Below are 26,312 nucleotides of genomic sequence, written 5' to 3' on the forward strand. Positions count from 1 at the left end.
TGTATGTAATGCGCACGTTCCTTGTCCACGCAAGTCGTCGCCTGCGTTCCGACTGCGCCTTGGCGACGCCCAATGAAAACGCGCCAAGCGTCTCAACGCGTCCGCTTGCCCTCGAGGTGTTTATATCTCTAAGGATGCTGAGCAGCATTCAATTGAACATTCGGCCACTCCAACATCTCAAGTTGGCGCACACCCAAATTTCATGTTCACCTACCCCAAATTTCAGTTAAGGGCAGCCCTAAATATAAGTTGACCCACCCCTAGATTTCAACCTGGCCGATCCCTATTTATGTTGGCCCACCCCCGAATCTAAGTTTCCGTGTCCATATTTTCTTTGGCCCGCCCCGAGATTTCATGTTGGCCCATATCCATATTTAGGTTGATGATGATGATGGTATGTGGTATTTTATGGCGCAAAGGCCAATCATGGGCAAAGAGTGGCAAGCAATGTTTTAATGCAGTCAATGACGCATTTAATGGCAAATGACATCGTGGTTGGCTATAACAATGTAACCTTACTGTATAGGGCCTAAAACAGGAGTAAAATAACTACATATCCATTAAAACAGTCACAATGACTTTTCAGATGTGCTATGAATTTAATAGATATGCTTTGACTGAATGAGACAATAAAATATATAAACGCTAACCGCAATATTGCCTTAACGAGACCCTTAAGTGCAAGGGCCTGTAGACACGTGCTCTACAAAGTGCTACTATCGCCGCAGCAGCCTCTGGTAAGATGCTGTGCTACGAATATCTTCAGCCCAAAACTTGCAATTAACCAACACCTTGCGGAAAGTTAAAAACAGATTTTCTATCAAACAACGGGTTCGCACCAAGCAACATTGCGAGAGGAAAAGCAATGTTCTGTCGGTATGCTGGAGGGTTGTGTTTTTTTCTCCTTTCAGCTTCCATGTTTCTGCACTCCAGCAAGATATGGAGGATGGTTACTATCTGGCCACATCTGTAGCTTATTAGAGGTTCACTACCTGTCAAGAAATAAGAGCGTGTGCCATGCGTCAGACCTACCATAAGGCAGCTGAAGAAGACCTCGGTTCGCCGTATTTTTTTTATTGAGTGAGTGAGCGAAATAACTTTATTAGGTCTAAAGAAGATACCAGGGAAACCCCACGCCACCCGGCTAGTCCACGTAGGGATCGCCAAGCCTAGCTTGATATCTCGATCGCGGGCACTCTGAAAAGCCAGGGTTGAGCCGTTGCGTTCGAGGCTGCCCGAGAGTGCAGCCCACCTATCCTCGCTGAAGGAGGAGCCGATGGCTTCACACTCCCACAGCATATGATCCAATGTTGCCGTTAGTCCACAGGTAGGGCAGTCCGCAATGGGATACCTTTCAGGACAGATTGCATGAAGAACCGCAAAGTTAGCATATGCACGGGCTTGTAAAAGTCGAAGGGTCACCACCCGTGCCCTACATAAGGCAGGAAGCGGGAGGGGGAATACCCGTCTTGACAGATTGTAGTGGGTGGGGATCTCATTTAACGCAAGCCAGGGTTTCCCTCGGGGCAGGGGAACTGCGGAAGTGGCATGGTCACTGAGTCTTCGTGCGGCCTTGGAGGTTAGAGGGAGAGCCCTCAGTCGACCCCAAGTGAGCGGCAAACCAATTGAGGTAATGCGGATAGAAACTTTTGACGCTTTGGAGAAGGCGGAGGGCCTGAGGGGAGACTATCCTGGTTTGGCCAGCCTTCATAGGTGCTTTGGGATCGCTACATATTTTCTCGCTGCGACCATCGAGCACAGCCAGCGCGATTTCACCCTGTTCGGCTACCACGGGTTTCGAAGGGCATGCCCTAGCGCAGCAAGCGAGCCTGGAATTGGAGTCGACGGTGGAGACGGCGAATGCCTCTTGTTGGACATATGCCGAGGCATCCACGGAACTTGCCACAACGTGAATGTTGCGGACATCGAGTGGAGCTGTAACCCTGGCCCGACGTCTGGCGACGTTATTTGCAAAGTGCATATTGCGGGGAATGGGCACGATGTGCAGTAGAGACCTGATGTCGCTGGGAATCCGCACGGCGTCAGGACACTGGTCGACAGGGTTGAGGCCCATCTCGTCGAGTATCTTGCGGCCTGTTTGGGTACCGGATAGCCTGAGCAGCTGTGAGGGCTCTTGTGCCTCCATTATTTCTTCCAGTGTGTTGTGGACTCCGAGCTTGAGCAGGCTTTCGGTATGAGTGCTTACAGGTAATCCGAGGGCAAGCTTAAAGACCTTTCTGATGAGGGAATTTAGCTTGTTCCTTTCTAGAACATGCCAATTACGCATGGCCACCGAGTGTGAAAGGTGGCAGAGCACAAAAGCACGCATAATGCGGATGAGATTGTCTTTCTTGATTCTTCGGTGCCTGTTGGCAATCCTCCGGATTAGCCCGAGAGCGCTCTTCGTCTTGGCTGTGATGTTTCTCAGTGTGGTTCGATTGGTACGATTAGACTGGATATACATTCGGACCGAGTCCACTCTGGGCGCCGGAGACCCATCACCAGTGAAAATCCGTATTTCACTAACGGAAGCCGGTTTGCAATCACGATGGCCGCCGCCTCTGGGTCTTTTCTTGCAGAGAAGTAGTTCAGACTAGAAGAAGAACATCTTAGCCCAATACAGCGGAAGAAGCGCTCGCTCGCATCGCTGGCGCTCTGCATGGTGGCCTCAGCGTGGCCGCCGCTACTGCCGACGCACCAGTTGGTAATGTCATATGCATGGATTGTATGGTTGATTCCTTGAATCTTTGCGAGCTCCTTGGAAAGCCCGATCTTTGCGACATTGAATAATGTTGTCAGCTTCATGGCGTCCTATTCCGAGAGGCCGGCTCTGAAACCAATCATATTCGGGTGTACATGTCATTGGTCTCGATGTGTACCGTGAGCCGGTTAAGCAGGGTATGCTGTGCAACCTTACCGACACAGAACATCAGAGAAATAGGTCTTAGATTGTCAGTTCATGGTGCTTTACCGGGTTTGTGGATGAGTACCCAGTTTGGGATGAGTAAAAAATCGGCGTGTTGTTAAAATTGCATAAACAGGCCTGGAGTGCGGCCTGATGCCGGTGACCAGAACCGTTGACGCACTCCCTCACCAGAGCACAACCTCCTATATGAATACAACAATCAAACCCCGGCCCTCAGTCCCCAGCAGCTGCGAAGCAACTGACCAGGGTGGCGGTCAGGCCTGCGAAACAGGAGAGGGTGCTAAGAATCCCTGGTTCCGGACAGGCAGCCACTAGAATCTGAACCGGGCAACGTTTAATGCTAGAACATATTCTAGTGACGCGAGTCTAGCAGTGGTATTGGAGCAATTAGAAGGCAGTAAATGGGATATAATAGGGCTGAGTGGAGTTAGGAGGACGAAAGAACCATATACAGTGCTAATAAGCGGGCACGTCCTGTGCTCCCGGGGCTTAGTGGAGAGGCGAGAACTAGGAGTCGGATTCTTCATTCTATAGCATTAACGAGAGGGTGGCAGGTCTTGTTGTGAAACTTATTAGGAGGTATAAATTGAAGGTCGTACAGATCTACGCCGCTATATCCAGTCATTATGACCAGGAAGTCGAAAGCTTCTATGGAGACGTGGAATCGGTGATAGGTAAAGTCAAAACGAAATACACTGTACTGATGGGCCACTTCAATGTCATGGTAGGCAAGAATCAGGCTGGGGACCAGTCAGTGGGGGAATATGGCATACGCTCTAGGAGTAGCAGGGAAGATTTATTAGTAGAGTTTGCAGAAAAGAATAATATGCAGATAATGCATACCTTCTTCCGCAATCGGGATAGCCGAAAGTATACGTGAATGATCGCGAACGGGGGTGGGGCGAGACTAGAAATGAAATGGACCTTATACTATGGGCTAACCCTGGTATCATACAAGATGTGGACGTGCTCGGCAAGCTGCGCTGCAGTGACCATAGGATGGTAAGAACTCGAATTAGCATATACTTGACGAGGTAACGGAATAAACTGGTACATAAATAGCCCATCAATGAATTAGCGGTAAGAGGGAAAATAGAGGAATTCCGGATCAGGCTACAGAACAAGTATTCAGCCTTATTTCAGGAAGATGATGTTAGTGTTGAAGATATGAACGACAATCTTATGGGCATCATTAGGGAGTGTGCAATGGAAGTCGGTGGCAACTCCGTTAGACAGGATGCCAGTAAGCTATCGCCGGAGACAAAACATCTGATCAATAAACGGCAATGTATGATAGCCTCTAGCCCTACAGTTAGAATAGAAAGTTAATCAGCAAGCGTAAGACAGCGGACATAAGGAACTATAATATGGATAGAATAGAATATGCTCTAAGGAACGGAGGAAGCCTAAAAGCAGTGATGAAGAAACTAGGAATAGGGAAGAATGAGACGTATGCGTTAAGAGACAAAGCCGGCAATGTCATTACTAATATGGGTGAGATAGTTCAAGTGACCGACGAGTTCTATAGAGATTTACACAGCACCAGTGGCACCCACGACAATAATGGAAGAGAGAATAGTCTAGAGGAATTTGAAATCCCACAAGTAACACCGGAAGAAGTAAAGAAAGCCTTGGGAGCTATGCAAAGGGGGAAGGCAGCTGGGGAGGATCAGGTAGCAGCATGTTTGTTGAAGGATGGTGGGCAGATTGTTCTAGAGAAACTCGCCACTCTGTATACGCAATGCCTCACGACTTCTAACGTACCGGAATCTTGGAAGAACGCTAACTTAATCCTAATCCTTAAGAAAGGGGCGCCAAAGACTTGAAAAAATATAGACCGATCAGCTTACTGTCAGTTGCCTACAAACTATTTACCAAGGTAATCGCAAATAGAATCAGGAACACCTTAGACTTCTGTCAAGCAATGGACCAGGCAGGATTCTGTAAAGGCTACTCAACAATATAGACCATATTCACACTAGCAATCAGGTGAAAGAGAAATGTGCGGAATATAACCAACCCTTATATATAGCTTTAATTGATTACGAGAAAGCGTTTGATTCAGTCGAAACCTCAGCAGTCATGGCGGCATTACAGAATCAGGGCGTAGACGAGCCGTATGTAAAAATACTTAGAGATATCTATAGAGGCTCACAGCCAGCGTAGTCCTCCATAAAGAAAGCAACAAAACCTCAATAAGGAAAGGTGTCAGGCAGGGAGATACGATCTCTGCAATGCTATTCACAGCGTGTTTACAGGAGGTATTCAGAGACCTGGATTGGGAAGAATTGGGGACAAGAGGCAATAGAGAATACCTTAGTAACTTGCGATTCGCTGATGATATTGCCTTGCTTAGTAACTCAGGGGACCAATTGCAATGCATGCTCACTGAACTGGAGAAGCATCGGATAATGTTCCAGGTCCAAGACCTGGAACATTCTCCGGTGCCTCTTGGACCTCGGAAGTACAAAACCATACAATGAGACAGCCTACAGAAGGTTATACACAGTTACAACGGTACAGAAGAGGAGGTCTTTTGAGATCTCGAAAAGATGTACGTTGGAGATGCGGATAGAGAACTACTTCCGGATTACCTAGGTAGCGCGAATCCTGATCTTGACAGCCCTATTACGGAGGCAGAAGTCAGATATGAACTTACCAGGCTGAACTCGAAATCTGCACCAGGACCTGATGTGATATGCTACAAAAGACTCAGGAACCTCGACGATGTATCCATCCGAGCTCTCACGGACTACATGAATAACTGCTGGGAGCAAGGCGGCAATCCAAGTCAGTGGAAATCAGCGCAAATCATTTTTATACCAAAGCCTGGAAAGAAACCACAACTGACGAACTTAAGGCCCATATCGCTGACATGCTGCGTCGGTAAACTCATAGAACATGTGGTTCTCGCACGTCTCACGAGACACATGGATGATGGAGGACATTACCCATATACCAAGGTTGGATTTCAACCAAAGTTATCGACGCAGGATATTATGCTCAAACTAAAACATCATATCATAGATGCGGATGAGAAAAGTCTAGACACTAAGGCAATACTAGGTCTCGATCTAACTAAGGCCTTTGACACCGTCACGCACAAGGCCATACTACAAAATTTCCAAAAGTTGGATGTAGGACGTAAAACATACGCGTACATTAAAGGCTTCTTGACAGATCGTACCACAAAGATTTCAATTGGAGAACCCAAATCGGACGCGCTCAAACTAGATAATAGTTGTACCCCGCAGGGTTCAGTACTATCTCCCTTTCTATTCAACGTGGCAATGCTCGGTCTTCCTGCGAGACTGAAAAAGAGAAGGACACGGACACAGTCTCTACGCGGAAGACATCAGCCTTTGGGTGGCGGGAAGCAATGGGCATGTGGAAGACATCCTTCAAACAGCAGTAAACACGGTGGTAGACTACATCATAGACAAGGGACTGAGATGCTCCTCGCAAAAATCAGAACTTCTGCTCTATAGACCCACATGCCCGGGTCGAAAAAGCATTAGGGAAAAGCCGGGCATTGTGGTCACAGTAGAAGGCACCACGATACCGATAGTGGAGAGCCTGAGAATACTGGGACTCCGCGTATCCGGAAACGGCCATAACGGAGAAACCATTAGACTGCTTGACAGTAGTGTTCAACAAACAATCAGACAAATAACGCGGATATCCAACAGGCACTATGGCATGAAAGAGCACAATCTCATTCGATTAATAGAAACATTCTTAATCAGTCGTATTGTATATGTGGTTCCTTACTTCAAGCTCTACGCTGCGGAGAAAGCCAAGATAGACTGCATTATTAGAAGAGCGTATAAGCAAGCCTTGGGACTTCCAGCAGATACGTCAAACGAGAAATTCTTGGCGCTCGGCGTGCACAACACATTAGACATTGAGGCCCAGAGAGTAGCGCAGTATGAAAGGCTTACACAGAGTTTGACGGAGAGACACATCTTAGATGACATCGGAATAACCTACGAAACACAGCACGGAGTGTGGAGAGACATCCCAAGGAAAATAAGGAAACATCTATCAATACCCCCAATCCCCAGAAACATGCACCCGGAGTTTCACCAAGATCGAACAAACGCACGAGCGAGAGCTCTCCACAAAAGATTCCGTAGTTCCAGGGACGTGGTCTATACTGACGCGGCGGAGTACGCAAATGGACAGAGTATGTCGATAGTTGCTACGAGTCTAGAGGGTGACGGCAGAGTTAGCGGGACGCTAAAAACATGGAAGGCAGAGGTGGCGCAGGAAGCTGCCTTAGCACTGGTAATAGCCTCCACGGAAGCTAACATCGTAGTAAGCGACTGCAAGACAGATGTCAAGAACTATGCAAAAGGAAGAATCTCGCCGGAAGCACTGAGAATTTTAAACTTTCGCGAAGATCGCGACATTCACATTATATGGACCTCCCTTCTCCGGAACGAAATAGCGCACAACCTGGCTCGAGAACGGACAGGCCGAGCCGGTGACACGCAACAAATACTGGGAACGGAGAGAGACCGGATGACCAGCTTTAACGAGATCACCAAACACTATAAATTGGGAAGGGCCATTTCCCCCCGGCACAATCCTCATTAAGTAGACGGCAAGCGACGGCATGGCGCCTCCTACAAACAGATACATATCCGAACCTGGTGGCCTACCAACGCTACTACCCGAACCTTTACACGGATAGATGTAGATTCTGTCAAGAAAGGGCAGACCTACCACGTATGATTTGGGCTTGTCCTCGTACACCTATACAGAATAAAATAAATAAGACCAGAGGGCAGTGGGAGACTGCGTTGCTAAGCTGTGCACCGGAAGACCAACTCAAGGCAATCCGGCAGGCCGAACATGCCGCCAGGGCCCAAGGGCTCGAGGCCGTCATTTAGGCAGAGAGGCCTAGGTCTGAGACCTGCTGTGCACAAATAAAGTTTATTCCTCCTCCTCCTCCCTGTCAGCTCCTGACTGGAAGCTAACTATTATCATTAAAAAGGAAGAGGTACAATCAGTTCATGTTACCGGTGCTGACATATGGGGCAGAGACTTGGAGACTGACAAAGCTTGAAAACAAGTTAAGGACCGGGCAAAGAGCGATGGAACGAAGAGTGCTACGCATAACGTTTTGACAGAAAGAGATCGGTTTGGATCAGTGGGCAAACAGGTATAGCCGATGTTCCAATTGTCATTAAGAGACAAAAATGGCGCTCCGCAAATCATGTAACGTGCAGGTTGGATAACCGTTGGTCCATTAGGGTTCCAGAATTGCATCCAAGAGGGAAGCGAAGCGCAGTATAGGACGGTGGGAGACTAAGTGGTGCGAAGAAATTAGGAAATGTGCGGGTGCTAGTTCGCATCGGTTGGCACAGGACATAGGTAATTGGAGATCGCATGGAAAGGCCATCGTCCTGCAGTGGACATAAAATTTACTGATGATGATGAGAAGTATTCGTAGGTGCACTTTATTATTCTGTCATGTCTTCTTTTTAATTGCTGAGTTGCACGGTCTCGAACTTCGCACTTGAGTTTTTTTTTGAGCTGCACAATACTTAACAATATTTTTAATAAGTAATGGCATGTAAGCCCAAGCTGCATCAGGCAGTCTGTACATTTCAACTTGTGTTTAAACACGCCAAAAATACTACGAATCGATGCAGTGTTACCGAGATAAATGATTTCTGCGTTGTGATTTACTTAAATGGAAGTTCCACAGTTAAGGCTTTCTCTTAAAACAGCAGGCTGCAACTCTCTAAGGGTCACTGCCATGAATATCGATGCACTTACTCCTGCTCAATACCGATGCCAAATTCAGATATCTGTGCCTGCGCAGACGTTTCTATGAAATATTGGAAGTCTTCCTTGTAGGGCGGTGCCTATGTGTAATCTTCCTTGTACAACGAGTCAAACGTGATGATGGTGCAGAGTCCATCGGGTGGAAACTTGTACGTTGACCTCCGGAAGCCTGCCCTTAGTGTGCACAGCAGCGATCCGGGTGGTAACGGCGCCTCTGCAAAGAAAAGACGCAATTGCGGGCGTGTTTACCGTACAAACACTTGACAATGTAAACCCCGCACTAATCGTGCATGCACCCGCTCAAAGAAACTCGTTTCTGCGCGTGCATGCGCCTGACGCTAGAAGTGCCCAGCATCTGATGCGTCTAGAAGTGCAAGAGGAACAGACAGCAGTGCCTCGATGCTATGTTGTCGGTACGTCTGTCATATTTGTTGCCCACACATGAATCAGCGTCGCGTAAGGAATATGTTATTCAGGCCCCACGATTCTTTCTCTTTTTTTTGGGAGGGGGGGTTGCTTGCTAGAGGATTTTCATGAAAAGGGTGCTCCAACTTTTGGGTGAAGTGCGGAGCACAAAATGCATTTTAATTACACCCGTCAACAGCGCAGACCTTTTAAACTAAAACTTTCTATGTTACTTTTGGAGGCTCTGGGAAAAGTTGAATGAAAATTCTTTTGCGTTGCCGTAAGTGTAGACTATGCTTCGGAAGCCTTCTCCAACGTTGCAATAGAACGTATGGTGGCTAGAAGGGAGCATTGTGACGGGCGGCGTAGCTGCGCCGTGCGAGAGAGAGGCGCGATGACCGATGAAATTTCCCGGCGCTACTAGAGGCGCTGAAGCCCGCTGGTGTGCAAGGACATGCTGCGGTGCGGCTCTTGCCAGCAGTGATTTTGCATGCAGGAAATTTATCCTTTTCCAGACGATTTCCGGCCCCAGGTTTGCACGAAATGGAAAAGGGAAGCTGGGATATTGGAATTGGTGAAGCAAATATTAGAATTACGCCTCTGAGTAAGCCACCACTTAGACAAACGACAGCACAACTATTTCATTGCAGGGGGACAAAAAATTATACCCTTTCTTTTTTGAAAGCTGGTTTGATGTTTCGGAATGAAACGCGAACTGCAGTTTCTTGCGTCAATATTCGATAAGCTGACCTACTCAGAATCACAAGAAGCAGCGAGCCACCTGTGCTAGTCAATCATTAAGAGTTGTATATACGCGGAATATATGGGGGGCGCCGACATTAGCAAGTGCCACATTAGAAATCGAGTTCTCTTATTGCTATATATATATATATATATATATATATATATATATATATATATATATATATATATATATATATATATATATATATATATACATACATATATATATATATGTATGTATGTATGTATGTATGTATCGCCCCCCGCAGGAAGAGGAGTTATTTTTGTTTCCATTGGTCGACGGCTGTAAACGAACGGGTGAGCTGACGGCATTCCTCTGCGCGGCGGGCATCTTCAGGGAGGAGCGCACTTTCAGATGAGTCGGGTCTGTACGGAAGAATGGTGTCGAGGGTAGTCCACAGTTTGCGGCGGAACAAGAGGAAGAATGGGGAGAACTGTGTGGTCGCCTGCTGTGCAGTGTTGTAGGCGAACGTGATGAATGGTAAACTGAGGTCCCAATCAGTGTGATAAGAGGCGAAATATTTGGAGAGCATGTCGCCAAGAGTGCGGTTAAATCTATCCGTAAGATAATTAGTTTGCGGATGGTAGGCGGTGGTGGTGCGATGAACAATGCGGCATTCAGCAAGGAGCGCGTTTACGACTTCGGAGAGGAAGACACGTCCTCTATCACTTAAAGTTCGCCAGGTGCACCATGACGGAAAATAAAGTTTCTGAGGAGGAAGGATGCTATATCGCGAGTGGTAGCAGCAGGTAGAGCAGCTGTTTCTGCGTATCGCGTCAAATGGTCGATGGCGACGACTATCCAGCGATTCCCGGAAGCCGTGCTCGGAAGGGGTTCATAAAGGTCAATGCCAATGCGATCAAAGGGCCTGGCAGGACACGGGATTGGTTGCAGTGGACCAGAGACATGCTGAGCAGGAATCTTGCGGCGTTGGCAGTGAGGGCACGACGGAATGTAGTTGCACTCAAAGGTGTACATGCCGTGCCTATAAAACCTGAAGCGAAGCCGGGTCTGCGTCTTGAAGACAGCCACATGTGCACGCTGCGGGTCAGTGTGGAAGACAGAACATATTTCACGACGAAGATGTCGAGGTATGACTAGCAACCACTTGCGGACGTCAGAGACGTAATTCCTGTGGCAGAGAAGTCCATCCGGAATTTCGAAGAGAGATGTTTGATGGCGCAAAGCTCGAGAAGGTGACGGAGTCGACTGGTTTGAAAGGAAGCAGATAAGAGCGTTAATCCAGGCATCCTTGCGTTGCTCTAAAGCCATGTCGCAGCCTGCTGGGTAAGAAATACTTGGTCAACGGGAGAAAAGCAGGCGTCGCTTTCGGTTGACACGGGCGAACGGGAAAGTGCGTCAGCATCAGTGTGGCGGCGGCCAGACCTGTAGACAACGCGCACATTGAAGCATTGCAACCGCAAAGCCGAACGAGCTAATCGGCCTGAGGGTCCTTCAGCGTGGACAGCCAACAAAGTGCATGGTGGTCTGTAATCACGTCGAAGTGGCGGCCATAGAGGTAGGGTCGAAAATTACCAAGTGGCCAAATTATGGCCAAATATTCCTTCTCTGTAACGGAATAATTCTTCTCGTCTTTGTTGAGGGTGCGGCTTGCGTATGCAACGACGTACTCGTCGAATCCAGATTTGGGCTGCCCGAGTGCAGCGACGAGTGCTACACCGCTGGCGTCGGTGTGTACTTCGGTCGGAGCGGTCGGGTCGGAGTCATGCAGTATAGACGGCGAGGTCAGTAGACGACGCAACTCTTGGCAGGCATCCTCACAAGCGGATGACCAGGCGTAGTCATTCGAGTCCCTCCGTAGAAGCTGATTCAAGGGAGCGGTGATGGACGCAAAGCTCCGAATGAAGCAACGGAAGTAAAAACACATGCCAAGGAACCTGCGAAGTTCTCTTACGGAGGAAGGTTTGGAAAAATCAGGAACTGCACGGAGCTTTGCGGCGTCAGGAAGAATATTATGTTTAGATACTACATGGCCATGGATGGTGAGCTGACTTGCGCCAAAGTGGCATTTCTTCCGTTTGAGCTGAAGACCGGCGGCAGTTAGGCACTGCAACACTTCCTACAGCCTACAGAGATGGGTGGGAAAATCGGGCGAAAAAATAACCACATCATCTAAGTAGCACAGGCACGTTTTCCACTTGAGACCACGCAAAAGATTGTCCATTATACGCTCAAATGTTGCGGGGGCCTTTCAAAGACCGAAAGGCATACTACAAAATTCGTATAGGCCATCCGGTGTTAGAATGGCTGTTTTACGTTGGTCTTCGGGTGCCATGTGGACTTGCCAATAGCCGCTGCGTAATTCGATAAAAGAGAACTCTGCGCCTAGGAGACAGTCAAGTGCGTCGTCAATTCTCGTAAGAGGGTAAACATCTTTACGAGTTATTTTTTTAAGACGACGGTAATCGACACAGAATCGCATGGATTCATCCTTCTTAACCAGAACAATGGGAGATGCCCAGGGGCTGTCCGAAGGCTGAATGACGCTGCGCTTGAGCATGTCAGCTGCTTGGTCGTCGATAACACGGCACTCTGTCGCGGATAGGCGATATGGCCTTTGTCGCAGTGGCGCACTGGTACCCGTCTCGAACGATGATAAACAGTTGACCTGCGGCTCAAGGGAACATGTTGGCAGTCGAAAGAACGAAACTTGTTGAGAAAGCGTAGAAGCTGAGCGCGTTCGGAAACTGTCAATGTGCTGGCGATAAAGCCATCTAGTACATCGGGCGAAGTCTGATCTTGCGTGGGCTTAAAGGGCACTCCGGAAACCTCATGAGTGACCATGGAATCAGTTGGCATGCCAGTGGTGGCAGCAGGTTCAGCACACTGGATGTGGCGAACGCACTCCCCACGAAGCAAAGTGTCGGACATGACAATTTGTTGGCAAGGAATAGTCTGGCGACGACGGCATGAACTTCTAAAAGAGCGAAAGGCAGCGAGGAATATTTGGACGAACTAAAATGGCAAATGGCGTAAAAAGACCGCTTCTATCAGCCGCAATGTTTCATGACATTTGATAAACGGGAAAGTAGTTACCAGTGAAGCAGTCAACAAAGAAGCAGTTGAATGCAATGCAGAAAGCGTGTTCACGCAAACATTTGACAGGGGAGGCCTATTGTACCCTGAAAATGAGTAAGCCACGCTCAATAAAGTGCTAGTGGATATTTTCCCATTAGTCTTTTTCAGCAGACAAGCTTTATGCTTTCAGTGTGCATGATTTTGTGCATTTCTTGAGCAATTTACCACTCCGGAAAGTAGGATGTGGGCTCCATCTCAAAAAGCTCACTGCAAAAATTATCCAGTTTGGGGTGTTAACTAGGCTGCACTTTTTCATAGAATCTTTGATCAAGGACAAGGCTCTTCAAAGGGAGCACCAGGGGCATTTGAACTTAACCAGAGTGAAGTAGAGCAAAGTAGAATGGTTGCTAAGCTCGGTCTGATGTGTGCATGTGGATTACTCTACTATGTAATAAAGTATTTCCTCTCGTCTTGTGGACCTGTATGGATCCGCGACGGAATATGTTTAGTGTATGTTAAGGCTTCTCAAAGCACCCACATATGTGTCTGATTTTTTTACAAGCTTTTTAGAGGGCATGTTGCTGGCACATGCGGACGCCTTTATATATAGTGAAATGAACGACGCGTTGATGTTATTCACCGGTTTATTGCGCGCAGCCCCAGCGTTGTTTCGATCTGCTTGCGTGTACGATTTTCACTGCGCCCACTGACTACATTTGTGGCAGATGACCTAATGACAAAAGTGGAAAGTCGGAGTTTTGGGTGGTTATTGATGTGATCTCCCACCTGTTTTGAATCGCAGGGCTAAACATCTGCTGCGCGTTCTGGTGTTGGCAATAACGCATTTTTCTATTGTCTCCTCTCCGAAGAAGCGTCCCCCTTCTTAATGACGCAGCTCTTAGCAAGGAACACTTCGTTATGTTGGCACCGCGAATTATATTAAAATTAAAACACGACGCAATGTGAATGCCACGCGCGTGCTAGCTGCCCTCCAAAAGCCGTGAGAGCTGTACACCAGCTGGAAGTAGCGCCATCTACAACGTTCAGCGCTCCTCTATGCGCAAGCCGGCTCACACTGGTCCCACTGCCAATCAATCCTAGCCACTATATAGAATCCGAGATAATGCGGTCCGATTGCCACCAATTTTAAAGCGTCAACTGACCTTAGAAAAGTGGTGAGGCACAAAAAGGAAAATGCATTGTCTTTATTCGTTTGAGCGCTCGAATTATGTACTATTCACAATATTGTAGCGTGAGCTACACTTGCCGACGTTGAGACGAGACGTTCATTTGAGGGATCGCCAATGGTTTGTGCGCAGGCGCGAGTAAGAGCGGGTGCAAGAGAGAACATTTGGGTGCTTTTGCTCCTTGAATATATGACTCTGCCTAGGCACTACGGAGGAGGTTTTTAGCACGCTTTGTAATCGTTTGTCCTCAGAGATGCCGGCATTGCGGAGTGCGGTCGAGTGTCATTGCGCTCAACCGCTGGGTGCCTGCGCTGTGAGGCAGTGGGCGCAGACGGCCCTTGGTGGTCGCTGTGTCTGAAGAGGCAATGTTCTGACTGGTGTTTTATTAGTCGCGGGTCGCTTTTTTCGTCGCAACGATAGATTGCATTTTTGGAAGCACTGCTCCAGGAGGGCACATGTAATCGGCGAACAGAGGCCTCAGGAGAGCACCTGAGGTTATAATAAAGCAGGCTGCGCAGAATCACCAGGGCACCCAAGGGGTAGCGGGGATCAATGCTGGAAGCAGAGCGGCCCGTGGCTTGGGGCCGCAAAGCTGAAGCGTGAAGGGCGTGTTCGCATATCAAAATTGAGTGTCCGCGACAGCGGACTACCGATCTTATACACCTCTGGCACGCGCAGGCCTCGATGAGCTCGAACAAACGGACCAGTTTGGGTTCTAGCTTTGGTGTCCGCCACTTTGATGTCCAGGGCAGTTATTCTGCAGGAGTCCACCTAGTTGACTGTCCATTTTGGCCGCTGCTGATTGGATGCAGCTGTACGAGGGAGAAGGAGATGAGCGGCCCCAGCCAATCAGCAGCGGCCGAAATGGACAGTTCACTAGGTGGATTCCTGCAGAATACTTCACCTGGAGTCGCCGCCAATAATGCGAAACAATGACACGTTGTTACAATGAGGAAAAACGCGGCTGAGTAAATATAATTAGGCCCAGCCACCAACTCGTGAGGCTAAGTTCCGCACTACCGCACCCCGCGACTCCTGCATCATTGGTCAGAACTTCGCCTCTGAAGGTACGTCGGAACGACTTTCTCGTACCTGCGGCGCTAGTGCTGAGTGCTGCGGCGCTAGTGCTCACCCATTTGCGTGTAACCACGATTTGCTAAGGCAAATCTATTTTTCCAATACATGCGGCGCGGGCTCTACTACGGTCGCTGCTGCGACCGTAGTAGAGCCCGCGCCGTCTGTGATGAGAAATGAGAACTGATCTGAGAACCCTCAAACATCTGCGATGTTATTTACAAGGTACATTGCCGTAATTAAGGAGCGAGAAAGCTATGATCCGCCACGATTGAATTAGCACGATCACCGCAGGGTCGAGACAGTCTGTCCGACACAGCGGTCGCCAAATCAGCTGTCAGTGCCCGCGGCTTCACCTATTTTGCCGTGCCGTCAGACAGCGTCCTAGCGTAAACAAACGACCCCACCGGCAACGCCGGCACGCCTAGGGGCAAATACCGTGGTAGAAATCTTCTCCGTAGTGCCTAGGCAGAGTCATATATTCAAGGAGCAAAAGGCCCCAGATTTTCTCTCTCTCTCGCCCGCTCTTACTCGCGCCTACGCGCAAACAGCTGGCGATCCCTCAAATGAATGTCTCGTGAGGTTGAGCAGTTTCGCGTGGCTCCTGGAGAGTCTTACTGCGCATGCGCGAGGAGCAGTGAGGTCAGAGGGCGCACACGTGGCGCGCCGGCGCCGGTACCGTGCGCGCCTCGCCGGTCTGCGCATTCCAGAGGAGTGACGTCATAACTGCGACAGACGCGCTGGCGCCGGCGCGTGCCCAACTGTGCGCCTCCGTTGCGCAGTAGCCCCGGAGATGCTTGTTAACGCCTCTGATTTTGTGTGTATGCGCAGAAGTATAATTGAGGGGTACACATATAGCGGGGCGTTTGCCAGTATGGTATAGCCACTGAGAAAGAAAGCGAAATCGCTCCTCAGTGGCGCAGAAGAATGGAGAAGCTTAACTCATCGGATCCCGAAGTAGTTACCTGGCAATTCGCGGCTGAGCGTAGGAAGAACGAACGGAAGAAGGCTAAACGTGCTACGGAGACACCGGAGCAAAGGGAGGAACGGCAAGCAAAGCGGCGTCGCCAGGAGGCTGAGCGACGTGCCCGACCATCTCAGCAGCAGTAACAGCAAGACGCCATCGATGACGTCAATGCTCCCCGATTGACTGACTATACGGAAGAATAACCAGCTGAACCTTAGCTCACGCAATGTATATCCTGGCCCAGCCGAGCTAAGCCACTGCTATTTTTTTTATTTTTGCTTCATCTCCTTCCTCTACTGGAGTCTCCGGGCCATGTCAAGAGCGCGCCTTTTGCCGGAGTTGTTCAGCTCGTGCCCGGCGATTGGCGACGTCCTTGCGGTCCGTCGAATCCCGCCCGGGCTGCCACCGTTCGCGTCGTTGTTCCGTCCTTCTCGCTCGGGGTTGGGCCTTACGATAACGACAAGAATCCGGCTAGTCCATGGCGCACATAGAACTCGCATTAACTGCAAGATGATGTCTATCCAGCAAGCCTCCGCCTACCGTCGTCCTCCACGATGCTTCACCTCCTTACTTCTTCCCTGCTTCACTCAACGCCACCTAGACTTTCTATAGGTGGTGCAGCTTTGCCCTGTGCTTTGCCCGCTATGCGCGGCACGCAATTTTTATCTTCACCTTCAGTCTCCACGTCTAGTTGTTTTCCTCTTCACGCGCTCACCTCCCTCGTGGCGGTACATATAATCTCGTCGATTTCGGCACGTACGCTTCCGTGCAAAATCGCATTACAACGACATTTATCTCATTTAAAGATAGTTAGTAACAAGTATACTGAGAAACTCGTCATTGTGTGCACGGTATTTTTTGGAGTTGGTGATCTCTTAAAATACGGCAGTCTTGGTTTCAAGGGCAGAATGTAATCTTTATAGGCAAGGATTGTCTAGAAGGCTGTGTAATTTATGACAATTCCCCAGCGGGCAGTTTCTGCCCTAACTTATTTCAGGTGTTTAGTCGATGACAGCGAAAGGCCACCTAGAGCCCTCATATAAATGATGTCGCGATAAAACGCGTAGAGTGCCCCAGTGGGCTATTCTATTCCGCTTCCGTTCTACTCGTTTCATTTTGCTTGCTGAAGCACATTCTAACGCGAGCAAAGGACACAACACGAAGACAGCTTGGCAGCTTCATTCAGCTAGAGCATCCCAGGAAAACAGGTGTTCACGCCTGCCCGGAGACCGGCGGTGTGGCTGCAGCGACGAGAATTGTTCTTCACTGCAATCATCCGCCATCACAAAAAGGAGCCTACCTCGCATCTCATGGCGAGCATATTATGAGGCGGTCGTAAAACGGCTTCAGGCGCTGTGGACGGTTTCACGACTACGGCAGCGTTGGCGCATGTTGGCGTTTTGGGCTCGACAATATAGTTCATAGGCGATGTCTGCGCTACAACACGGTAGGGTACCTGATATTTAGAGACAGGCTTGGATGAGAGACCATCAGGAACAGCTGGAAGCCAAAGCCACACACGAAGTGAGTCTGCAAGAAAGTTGCAGTGTGCGTGGTCATCGTCACGTCGAGATTTTTGTTGCCATTGATGGACGGCTGTAAAAGAAAGGGTGAGCTGACGGCATCTCTCGACGCGAAGGGCGACTTAACAGATGAGCGTACATTCGAGTGAGTCAGGTCTGTATGAAAAAATGGTGTTGGTTGCAGTCCAAGGTTCGCCGCCATAGAAGAGGAAAAGTGCGAAATATTTGTCGTCGCCTGTGGTTGAGTTTTGGAGGCATCGTGATCAATGGCACAATAAGCTCCCAGTCAGTGTGATCAAATGTTACGTATTCGGACAGCATGCCGCCGAATTTGCGGTTAGTTCTTTCTTATAAACCATTTGCTAGAGGGTGGCAGGCGATGGTGCTGCGGTGAACGATGCGACCTTCTGCAAAAAGAACTTTTACTACTTCACAGAGGAACACGCGTTCTCTATCACTGAAAAGTTCGCGAGGTGTGCCGTAACGGAAAGTAACGTTTTCTAGGGCGAAGAATGTTATAACACGAGTTGTGGCAGCAGGTAGAATAACTTTCCGCTTATCGCGTCAAGTGGCCGATGGCCACGCCTATCCTGCGGTTTCCGGAAGCCCTGCTCGGAAGGGGCTCATACAGGTTAATGCCGGTGTGATGGAAGGCCTAGAAGGGAACGCGATTGGCTTAAGTGGATCAGATACATGCTGAGGAAGAACTTTGCGGCGTTTGCACTGAGGGCAAGATCGAATATACTTCCACACAAAGGTGTATATGCCAACCTCAATAAACCCCAGAGCCAAGCTGTGTTTACGGCTTGAAGACACCCGCATGTGCGCAATGTGGATTAGTGTGCAAGGCATAACACTTTCGCCATAAAGATGTGGAAGTAAGACCTGCAACCATCGCGTACGTCAGAGACGTTATTTTGATGATGTAGAAGACTATCCTGAATTCAGAAGTGAGAAGCTTGGCAGTGCAAATCTCGACAGGGTGGAGGAAGAGTCTTTGGGCTTGAGTTGAAGCTGATTAGAACGTTAATCCAGGCATCCTTGCGTTTCTCCAGAGAAATGTCGCAGCCCGCTGGGAGCGAAAGTACTTCGTCAAAGACAGACAGGCAGGCAGCGCTTTCGGTTACACCGGCGAACGGGAAATTGCGTCAGCATCGGCATGGCATCGCCCAGACTTGATGACAACACGCAATTCAAAGTCGTGCAATCTCAAAGTACAGCGAGCTAATCGGCATGAGGGATCCTTCAGCGGGGACAGCCAACAAAGTTCATGGTGTTCAGCATTTATTCCGAAAGGGCGGCGATAGAGTTAGGGTCGAAATTTATCAAGTGCCCACATTAATGCCAAAAATTCCTTCTCCGTTATGGAATAATTTGTCTCTACATTGATGAGGGTGCGGCTTGCTTATGCAACGACGTACTGTTGCAGTTGAGTATCGCCGCAAAGTTAGTAGACAACGCAACTCTTAGAAGGCATTGTCACTAGCGGGCGACCTGGCGTAGTTGATGATATCGGTCTATAGCAGCCAATTCAAGCGGAGGGTGATGGTCTCGAAATTCCGAATAACACACCAACGGTAGGAACAGAGACCGAGTGAGCTGCGAGGCTCCTTTACGGACAAAATGTTCAGAAAATCATCAGCTGCACGGAGCTTCGCGGCGTCAGGAATAATACCGTCTTCACATTCTACATGGCCAAAGATAGTGAGCTGATTTGTGCCGTAGTGGCATTTCTTAAGGCTGAGCTGAAGGCCGGCGTCGCATAGGCACTGAAACACTTCCTCTAGCCGATAGAGATGAGTTGAAAAATCGAGCTGAAAAATAACCGCATCAGCTGAGTAGCAGAGGTGAGTTTTGCACTTGAGAAAACGTTAAAGGATGTCCATCATGAGCTCAAATGTTGCGGCGGCGTCGCAAACCCCGAATGTCATGACGCTAAATTGATATAGCGCTCCTGTTGTTACAAGGGCGGTTTTAGGTTGGTCTTCTGGTGCCATGGAAACTTACCGATAGCCGCTGCGTAAATCAAGGGCATCGCACATTCTCGGTAGAGGGTAAACATATTTACGATATGTTCTGTTAAGACCTTGGAAATCGGCACAGAATCAAATGGATCCATCCTTCGCAACAAGAGCTGGAGAGGCCCAGGAACTTTTCGTAGGTTGAATAACGCTGCGATGGAGCATGGCAGCGACTTGGTCCTCGATAACACGGCGCTCTGTCGCGGATACACGATATAGCCTTTGTCGCAGTGGCGCACAGGTACCCGTATCGTTGGGATGACAAACACTTGATGTGCGGTCCAAGGAAACATTCAGGCAGTCGAAATAACGAAACTTGTTGAAAAAGCGTAGAAGCTGGGCACCTTCGGAAACTGTCAACGTGTCGGCGATAAAGCTATCTAGGACATCGGGCGAAGTCTGATCTTGCGTGGGGTTAAAGGGCACTCCGGAAACCTCATGGGTGAACATGGAATCAGTTGGCATGCCAGTGGTGGCAGCAGGGTCAGCACACTGGATGTGGCCAACGCACTCCCCACAAAGCAAAGTGAACGGACAGGACAATTCGTTGGCAAAGAAAAGTGTGAAGACGACGGCATGAACTTCTAAAAGAGTGAAAGGCAGCGGGGAAAATTGGCGATGAACGAAAATGGCAGATGGCGTAATAAGTCCGCTTGTATCAGTCACAATATTGCCTGACACCATGGCATGGGCAGATGAGTGCGGTGGAATTGCAACGTCTTAGGCAACTATTTTATCTTTGGCTTTCACGAGCGTCAAGAAGAAAGGCCCAGCAAAGCGCTTGGAAATTGCACTTCAGCACGAGAAGAGTCGATCAAGGCCTTATTAGCGGAACGAAAGTCCCATCCCAAGATAGGACCATGGGATCAATAATTCGGTACCGAAAATTCGACGATGTAGAACAGGCCGTTAATCATCGTAAATCGTCGTCATTTGATATCGTCAAGGTTATAAAGAAGTCCTCTAATATTTCACAGAATTATTTAAGTTTCCATTATGATAATTGTATTTTGTGGTGTGTGTTTAAGAGACGGTGATTACTTCAGGGGCCCTTTCCAAGTGCCTTGACGCGAAGTTCGCCCTTTTTGGGGCGGTCACGAGAGTTTCGCCGCCACTTAGGCGCTGACGATGCCGTCTGGCTGGTCGTTGTATTCATCGCCTCTTGCGAGGCGCTGGACACAACGGCGGCCTTGGCGCTCTGCGAACTGTGGCCGAACCGCTGGTATTTAAGACATCGAAGGGGATTTGGCTGGTATGGCCTAGCGCAAAGCTTGACGTGCCCGGCCTTGATGGACTCGGGCAGGGCACTTGAGCCGAAGGTGAGTATCAGGTGCTTGTTATTGATTTCTTTGCCATCCCGCCTCGTTTTAATTCTTCTGAAATTTTATTCTTTATTTTATATTTTAGGTAGACTGCAGAGTCTGTTGACTCCAAGCAGGAGTTGGCACAAATGGAAATACATTAAAAATCCTGAAGAACGGCAATAAAAACCAAATATAATAAATCAAAACACTAAACACTGCATATAACACAATGCAAGTACCCTTTAGCAATGCATTTTCAAGTTTGCAAGAAACGCTTCGACACTTGCACTGCCTACAATATGCTTCGCTAATTTATTCCAGACGCTTATGCTTTTGGCAAAAAATTAATATTTAATAGTATAGTTTAGGAGCACTGTGTTCCTGTAGCATTTTCCCATTATCTAAACGCGAGCTTGTGCGCAGATTGTGAGGAGTAATCAAATTGTGATTGCTGATTTGTATTATGTTGTTACACATTAGGTACAAGTATTTTAATTTGCATTCGGAACATCTAACTTTAAGTGTATCGATACTAATATAAGCAATCATTTATAACACGCTGTCAGTGCGTTTATATCGGTTGCAAATGTATCTAGCCGCGTTTCTCGGAACTCTTTCTAACTTGGCAACGTTTTTCTCTGTTTAAGGGTCGCATATACACGAAGCATACTCAAGACATGGGCTGACCAAGGCTTTGTATGCTGCTAATTTTACGTCCATAGGGGCTTTCGAAAGCTTTCGTCGAATGAACCAGATAGATTTAAAAGCTTTCGTTCAGACTGTATCAATATAAAGGTCTCAATGAGCTTTCTGTAATAGGGATCCCGAGATACTTAAGAGCGGGTGATTTCTTAACCACAATGCCATCCACAGCTTAAGAATGTTGTAAAATGGTTTTGTACCTGCATTCACGGAGGACTAAGCACTTGTCAGCGTTTAAGAAAGTGTTCCATTGCTTGCACCATCCTGAAACTTCTGCGATGGTTTTATTAAACGTAATTTGGTCGTCTACAGATATTGCCGAGGTGTAAAGAACGCAGTCGTCCGCAAAAAGCTTTATCTTAATACCATTGTGTATGACCTTCACACTGCTGTTAACATAAATTAGGAATAACATCGGGTCCCAGAACTGACCCTTGTGGTACCCCTGATGTCACCTGTAAAGTATCCGAGCAGTACTTGCCAACTTGGACATGCTGACACCCATTTTCTAGATAAGCTCTAATGAATTCGATAAGCCTGTTATTTATTTCGATAGCGTAGAGTTTCTGAAATCTTTTATTATGAGGCACTTTATCAAATTCTTTCGCATAGCCTAAAAATATAGCATCGATCTGTTCTTTATTATTAATCGCGAGCGCAAAATCATGACACTTGCTAAGCACCTGCGTCACCGTCGACAAACCGTGCCTAAACCTTCGCTGGGCATCTGATAACAGTTCGTAATCTTTGACAAATACGGTCTGGTGTGGGCAGAATATATGCTCTAATATTTTGCAACTTGTTGAAGTCAGGGAAATAGGGCGGGAATTGGATGCGCACAAGCGATCAGTTGACTTGAATCTGGGAATGATACGAGCACCTCTGCAGTTTGACGGAAGAGAACACTGAGCTAAGGACGCATTATAAATGACAAACAAGTAGTGCGAAATCCATTCTGCGTAACGGTGGAAAAAGACATCAGGAATGTTATCAGGGCCGCCCACCTTTTTAGGATCAAGGTTAAGAAGTAAGTTAAGAATACCTTCGCGACTCACAATGACGTCAAGCATAGAAGAAAAAAAGCCCTTTTGGCTCGGCAACAGAATCAGTATCTTTACGGGCGTATACGGATTGAAAGAATCTACTAACTTTATCGGCTCGCGCTTTTACATCCAAGACTACTGAGCCGTTGATCATTAATGACACACTACTGGATTTGCCAGGTGCTTCCTTGAGAAAATTGCCTAAGGTGATAGTGAAGAAATCGTCTTTAGCTTGTTTAACTTTAGCTTCAAGTGCACTTAGCGCGGTAACAGCGGAGTCTCGAGGCCTTCCTGGGCGTCTCAAACTCTTAAGATTTCTTTTCTTGTGAATTATATGTCTCGTAACCCAGGAGTAGGACAGACATACAGACAGACAGACGGACAGACAACGAACTTTATTTAATCCTGAGGAGCTACTGTCAGAACCTCCTAACGGGAGGCCATTGTAGACGCTGGCCGCGCCCACGTAAAGGACAGAACGCCTGGGCCCTCTGGATAGCCTGGGCTTGCTTTCGGAGTACCGTGCTTCTGCAGGCCTCCTCCCATTCGGGTTCGCTGGAGAGGAAGTCGTTGGGCAACGCGGGACATCGCCAGAGCATATGAGCCATGGAGCAAAAGGTTTCAGTGCAGTCGGGACAACTAAGGTCCACATCCGAGTACATCCTACTGAGGAATCCCCGCGACGGGAAAGAGCCCGTCTGCAGCAATCTAAGTGTAGCTGACTGACCTTTACTGAGCTTCGGGTGAGGAGGAGGAAAAACTTTATTTGCTCTAATTGGTTAGAAATTAGCGGTGGCAGATGCGGTCGGCCGTCTTCACGGTCTTCTTCCCCATCTGCGCAGGGTCGACGCCCCTATTCCAGGGCACCACTGAGGGTGGTTACTCGGCGAGCGTGCCTTACTAGTCCATGCTGGACTTTCGGGTCGCTGCTGGAGAGCACCCTCTCCCACTGCTCCACACTCGGGTCTTTTATTTGAAGGAATTGTTGATTCTGAACGCATTCCCACGTAATGTGATATAAGGTGGGCTTGGCGCCGTACCAGGGGCAAATGTCTCTATACGGGGTGGGAAACATCTTGCTTAGTGTGTTTAGGTTTGGATATGTTCCTGTCTGCAGCCTCCTCCAAGAGGTTGCTTCATGCTGATTTAGGCTGTTGTGGGGTGGAGGGTATTTGATTCGGATCCCCTTATAGTAATTCAAAATGTCTGAGTAGCTTGGGTTGACTGGTATGGGTTCCTCAGGGTCGGTGCTTGTGGCCGCTCGGTTTGTGTGCTCTCGAGCTGCCTTGTCCGCCCTTAGGTTCCCTTCTATTCCAGCGTGTCCCGGTGCCCAGAAAATTGTATGCCTGACTTTGTTGTTAGCCCTGCAGGAGCGGATGATGTGAAGCGCTCTGCGTCCTATTCTGCCGTTCATGTAATTCCGACACGTAGTTTGCGAGTCGGTGAGTATTGTTAAAGACCTTTCGGATCGGTAGCCCTCCACTGCCGCTAGAGCTACGGCTATTTCCTCAGCTTCCGTTACCGAGCAGTCCTTCATTGACGCGCTGCTGATCTCTTTGTAGTCCTGGCTTATTACTATCGCAGCTGTCTTTACTATGTTTCTGCCTCTTTGCTTGGCGTATACTGCAGCATCTGTGTATACTGTTGTGTTTTTTGTGGCCAGGTACTTTTCGACGTATTTCGCCCTTGCGTCCCTTCGCGCCGTGTGGAGGTTTGGGTCCATGTTTTGGGTAGGGGGCTAACAGTGTATGTTTTCCGATATTCATCAGGAATCGCCTCCGTTCTTTGGGTTTCTTTGATTGATTCCGCGAAGCCTAGCCTTATTAGCAGTTCCCTTCCCGTTTTGGTCTGCTGGAGTCTCATGATCTGTGCGATACTTTGGGCTTCTTTTAATTCTTCGAAGGTGTTGCTTAAACCAAGTGCCATTAGTTTCTCTGTCGATGTATTGTTCGGCAGGTGAAGTGCTGTTTTGTACGCTTTGCGTAAATTGTGTCCGCTTCTTGTATTTCCTGTTTGGTGCAGTTGAAGTACGGGAGTGAGTATGCGACCCTGCTGACCACCAGGTTGCCAACCAGCTTAAGTGTGTCTCCTTCTTGCATCCCATATCTCTTTTGTGACACCCGCGTGATCATGCGTGCTATTTGGGTTGTTGACTGCTTGAGTGTTTTCAGCGTGTGGGTGCAGCGCTGGTTGGATTGCACCCACATTCCAAGGATCCTGATTTGTTGGCTTTCGGGTATCGGCTGCCCCTTTAGCCATATGTTAAGGCTTTCTGTGCTTTTCTTGCCCCGTTTAATTCTCAGAAGCTCGGATTTCTCCGTGGAGCACTCAAGGCCTCTTTCCCCGACGTATTCTTCCACGGTTTCGAATAAGTGAATTTCTGATTTTGTCCACGCCCGCTGCTGTATTCTTTTTTACGCTTCTTATGGCCGCGTACACCTCTTCTTTTGTGATTGGCCTGTTCAGCAGCTCGTTTTCTTTCCCTTTGTATTGTTCGGGTGAGGCAGAGGATAAATTCTCCGACCAAGTTGGTAATGTTTAGCAATTTCATTAAATGTGAGGAGTCGATCGTTCTGCTGAATCCCTTCCTGCCCCTCCGGAGCCTCCAGACCGTCGCGGCGCGTGAGTTTGCCGAGCTTGCCGTGAGTTTGCGCGTGAGCAACGAGCTTGCCCACAATCGTGGGCAAGCTCGTCGAGGTTTGCGAATCCCTCAAGAACTTTCGTCCCAATGTGTGCCGGGAACCACGTGATATAATGAAAACCGGGGCAAACCCTTTTCTCTAAAATAGAGGCGGCTTCTGGTGCGAGGTTAACCGACTCGAAAGCTCTGATTGCGTCTCTCGAGTCGGTGTAAATGTAGGAACGCTCTGGGTCACACAATGCCAGCGCAACCGCAGTTTGCTCTGCTATACTCGCGGTGGCCGCTCTGACCGAGGCCGAGGACTGAAGCACCTCCCGCCCGTCTACAACCGACAACGCGAACACTCTCCTGTTCCCGTAGTGCGCCGCATCAACAAAGACCGCGGAGTCTCTGTCATCTCTAACTTTCTTCAATATGGCTCGTGCACGGGCTTTACGCCTACCCTCGTTATGCTGCGGATGTTCGTTCCGCGGGAAGGGCCTCACCAGGTAGGTCGCCCTCGTTTCTCGTGTCAATGTTATACGCCGGTCCTCCATTATCCTAGGAGCCATGCCAATCTCGTCGAGAATTTGCCTGCCAGCTTGGGTCGACGATAGCCTAACCACCTGGGCAGTGACCTGTGCCTCTATGATCTCGTCTATGCTATTGTGCTTACCGAGTTGATCTAGCCTGTCGGAGCTCGTGGCAATAGGCAAGCCTAGCACTTTCTTGATGCTCTTGCGCATGAGTGTAATTTGGTCTTTTCCGTTTTTGTCCACACTAGAGCTGACGCCGCATGGTTAATATGGCTCATGAGGAACGCGTTGTACATCCGAAGGAGGTTGTCTTCACCTACCCCTTCTTTCGGTTGCACACCTTAGCAATTAGCCGCAACATATTATCCGTTTATGCTGTAACGTGGGTAATTGCTTTGGCATT

At 48.6% G+C, this 26,312-nt stretch overlaps 1 protein-coding gene across 1 annotated transcript in view; it reads right to left on the reverse strand.

Annotated features, from left to right (window-relative positions):
- Window positions 1-8,385: 8,385 nt before the first annotated feature.
- LOC142578036 (uncharacterized) overlaps window positions 8,386-26,312 on the reverse strand; it is a 50,706-nt gene continuing 32,779 nt past the window's right edge. Inside the window, exon 6 of the mRNA XM_075687458.1 lies at window positions 8,386-8,936. Coding sequence (XP_075543573.1) covers window positions 8,803-8,936 — 134 coding nt within the window. The 3' untranslated portion in view covers window positions 8,386-8,802. The remainder of the gene's footprint in view (window positions 8,937-26,312) is intronic.

This window comes from Dermacentor variabilis, chromosome 4 (assembly GCF_050947875.1).
Source record: "Dermacentor variabilis isolate Ectoservices chromosome 4, ASM5094787v1, whole genome shotgun sequence".
Classification (NCBI taxonomy): domain Eukaryota; kingdom Metazoa; phylum Arthropoda; class Arachnida; order Ixodida; family Ixodidae; genus Dermacentor; species Dermacentor variabilis.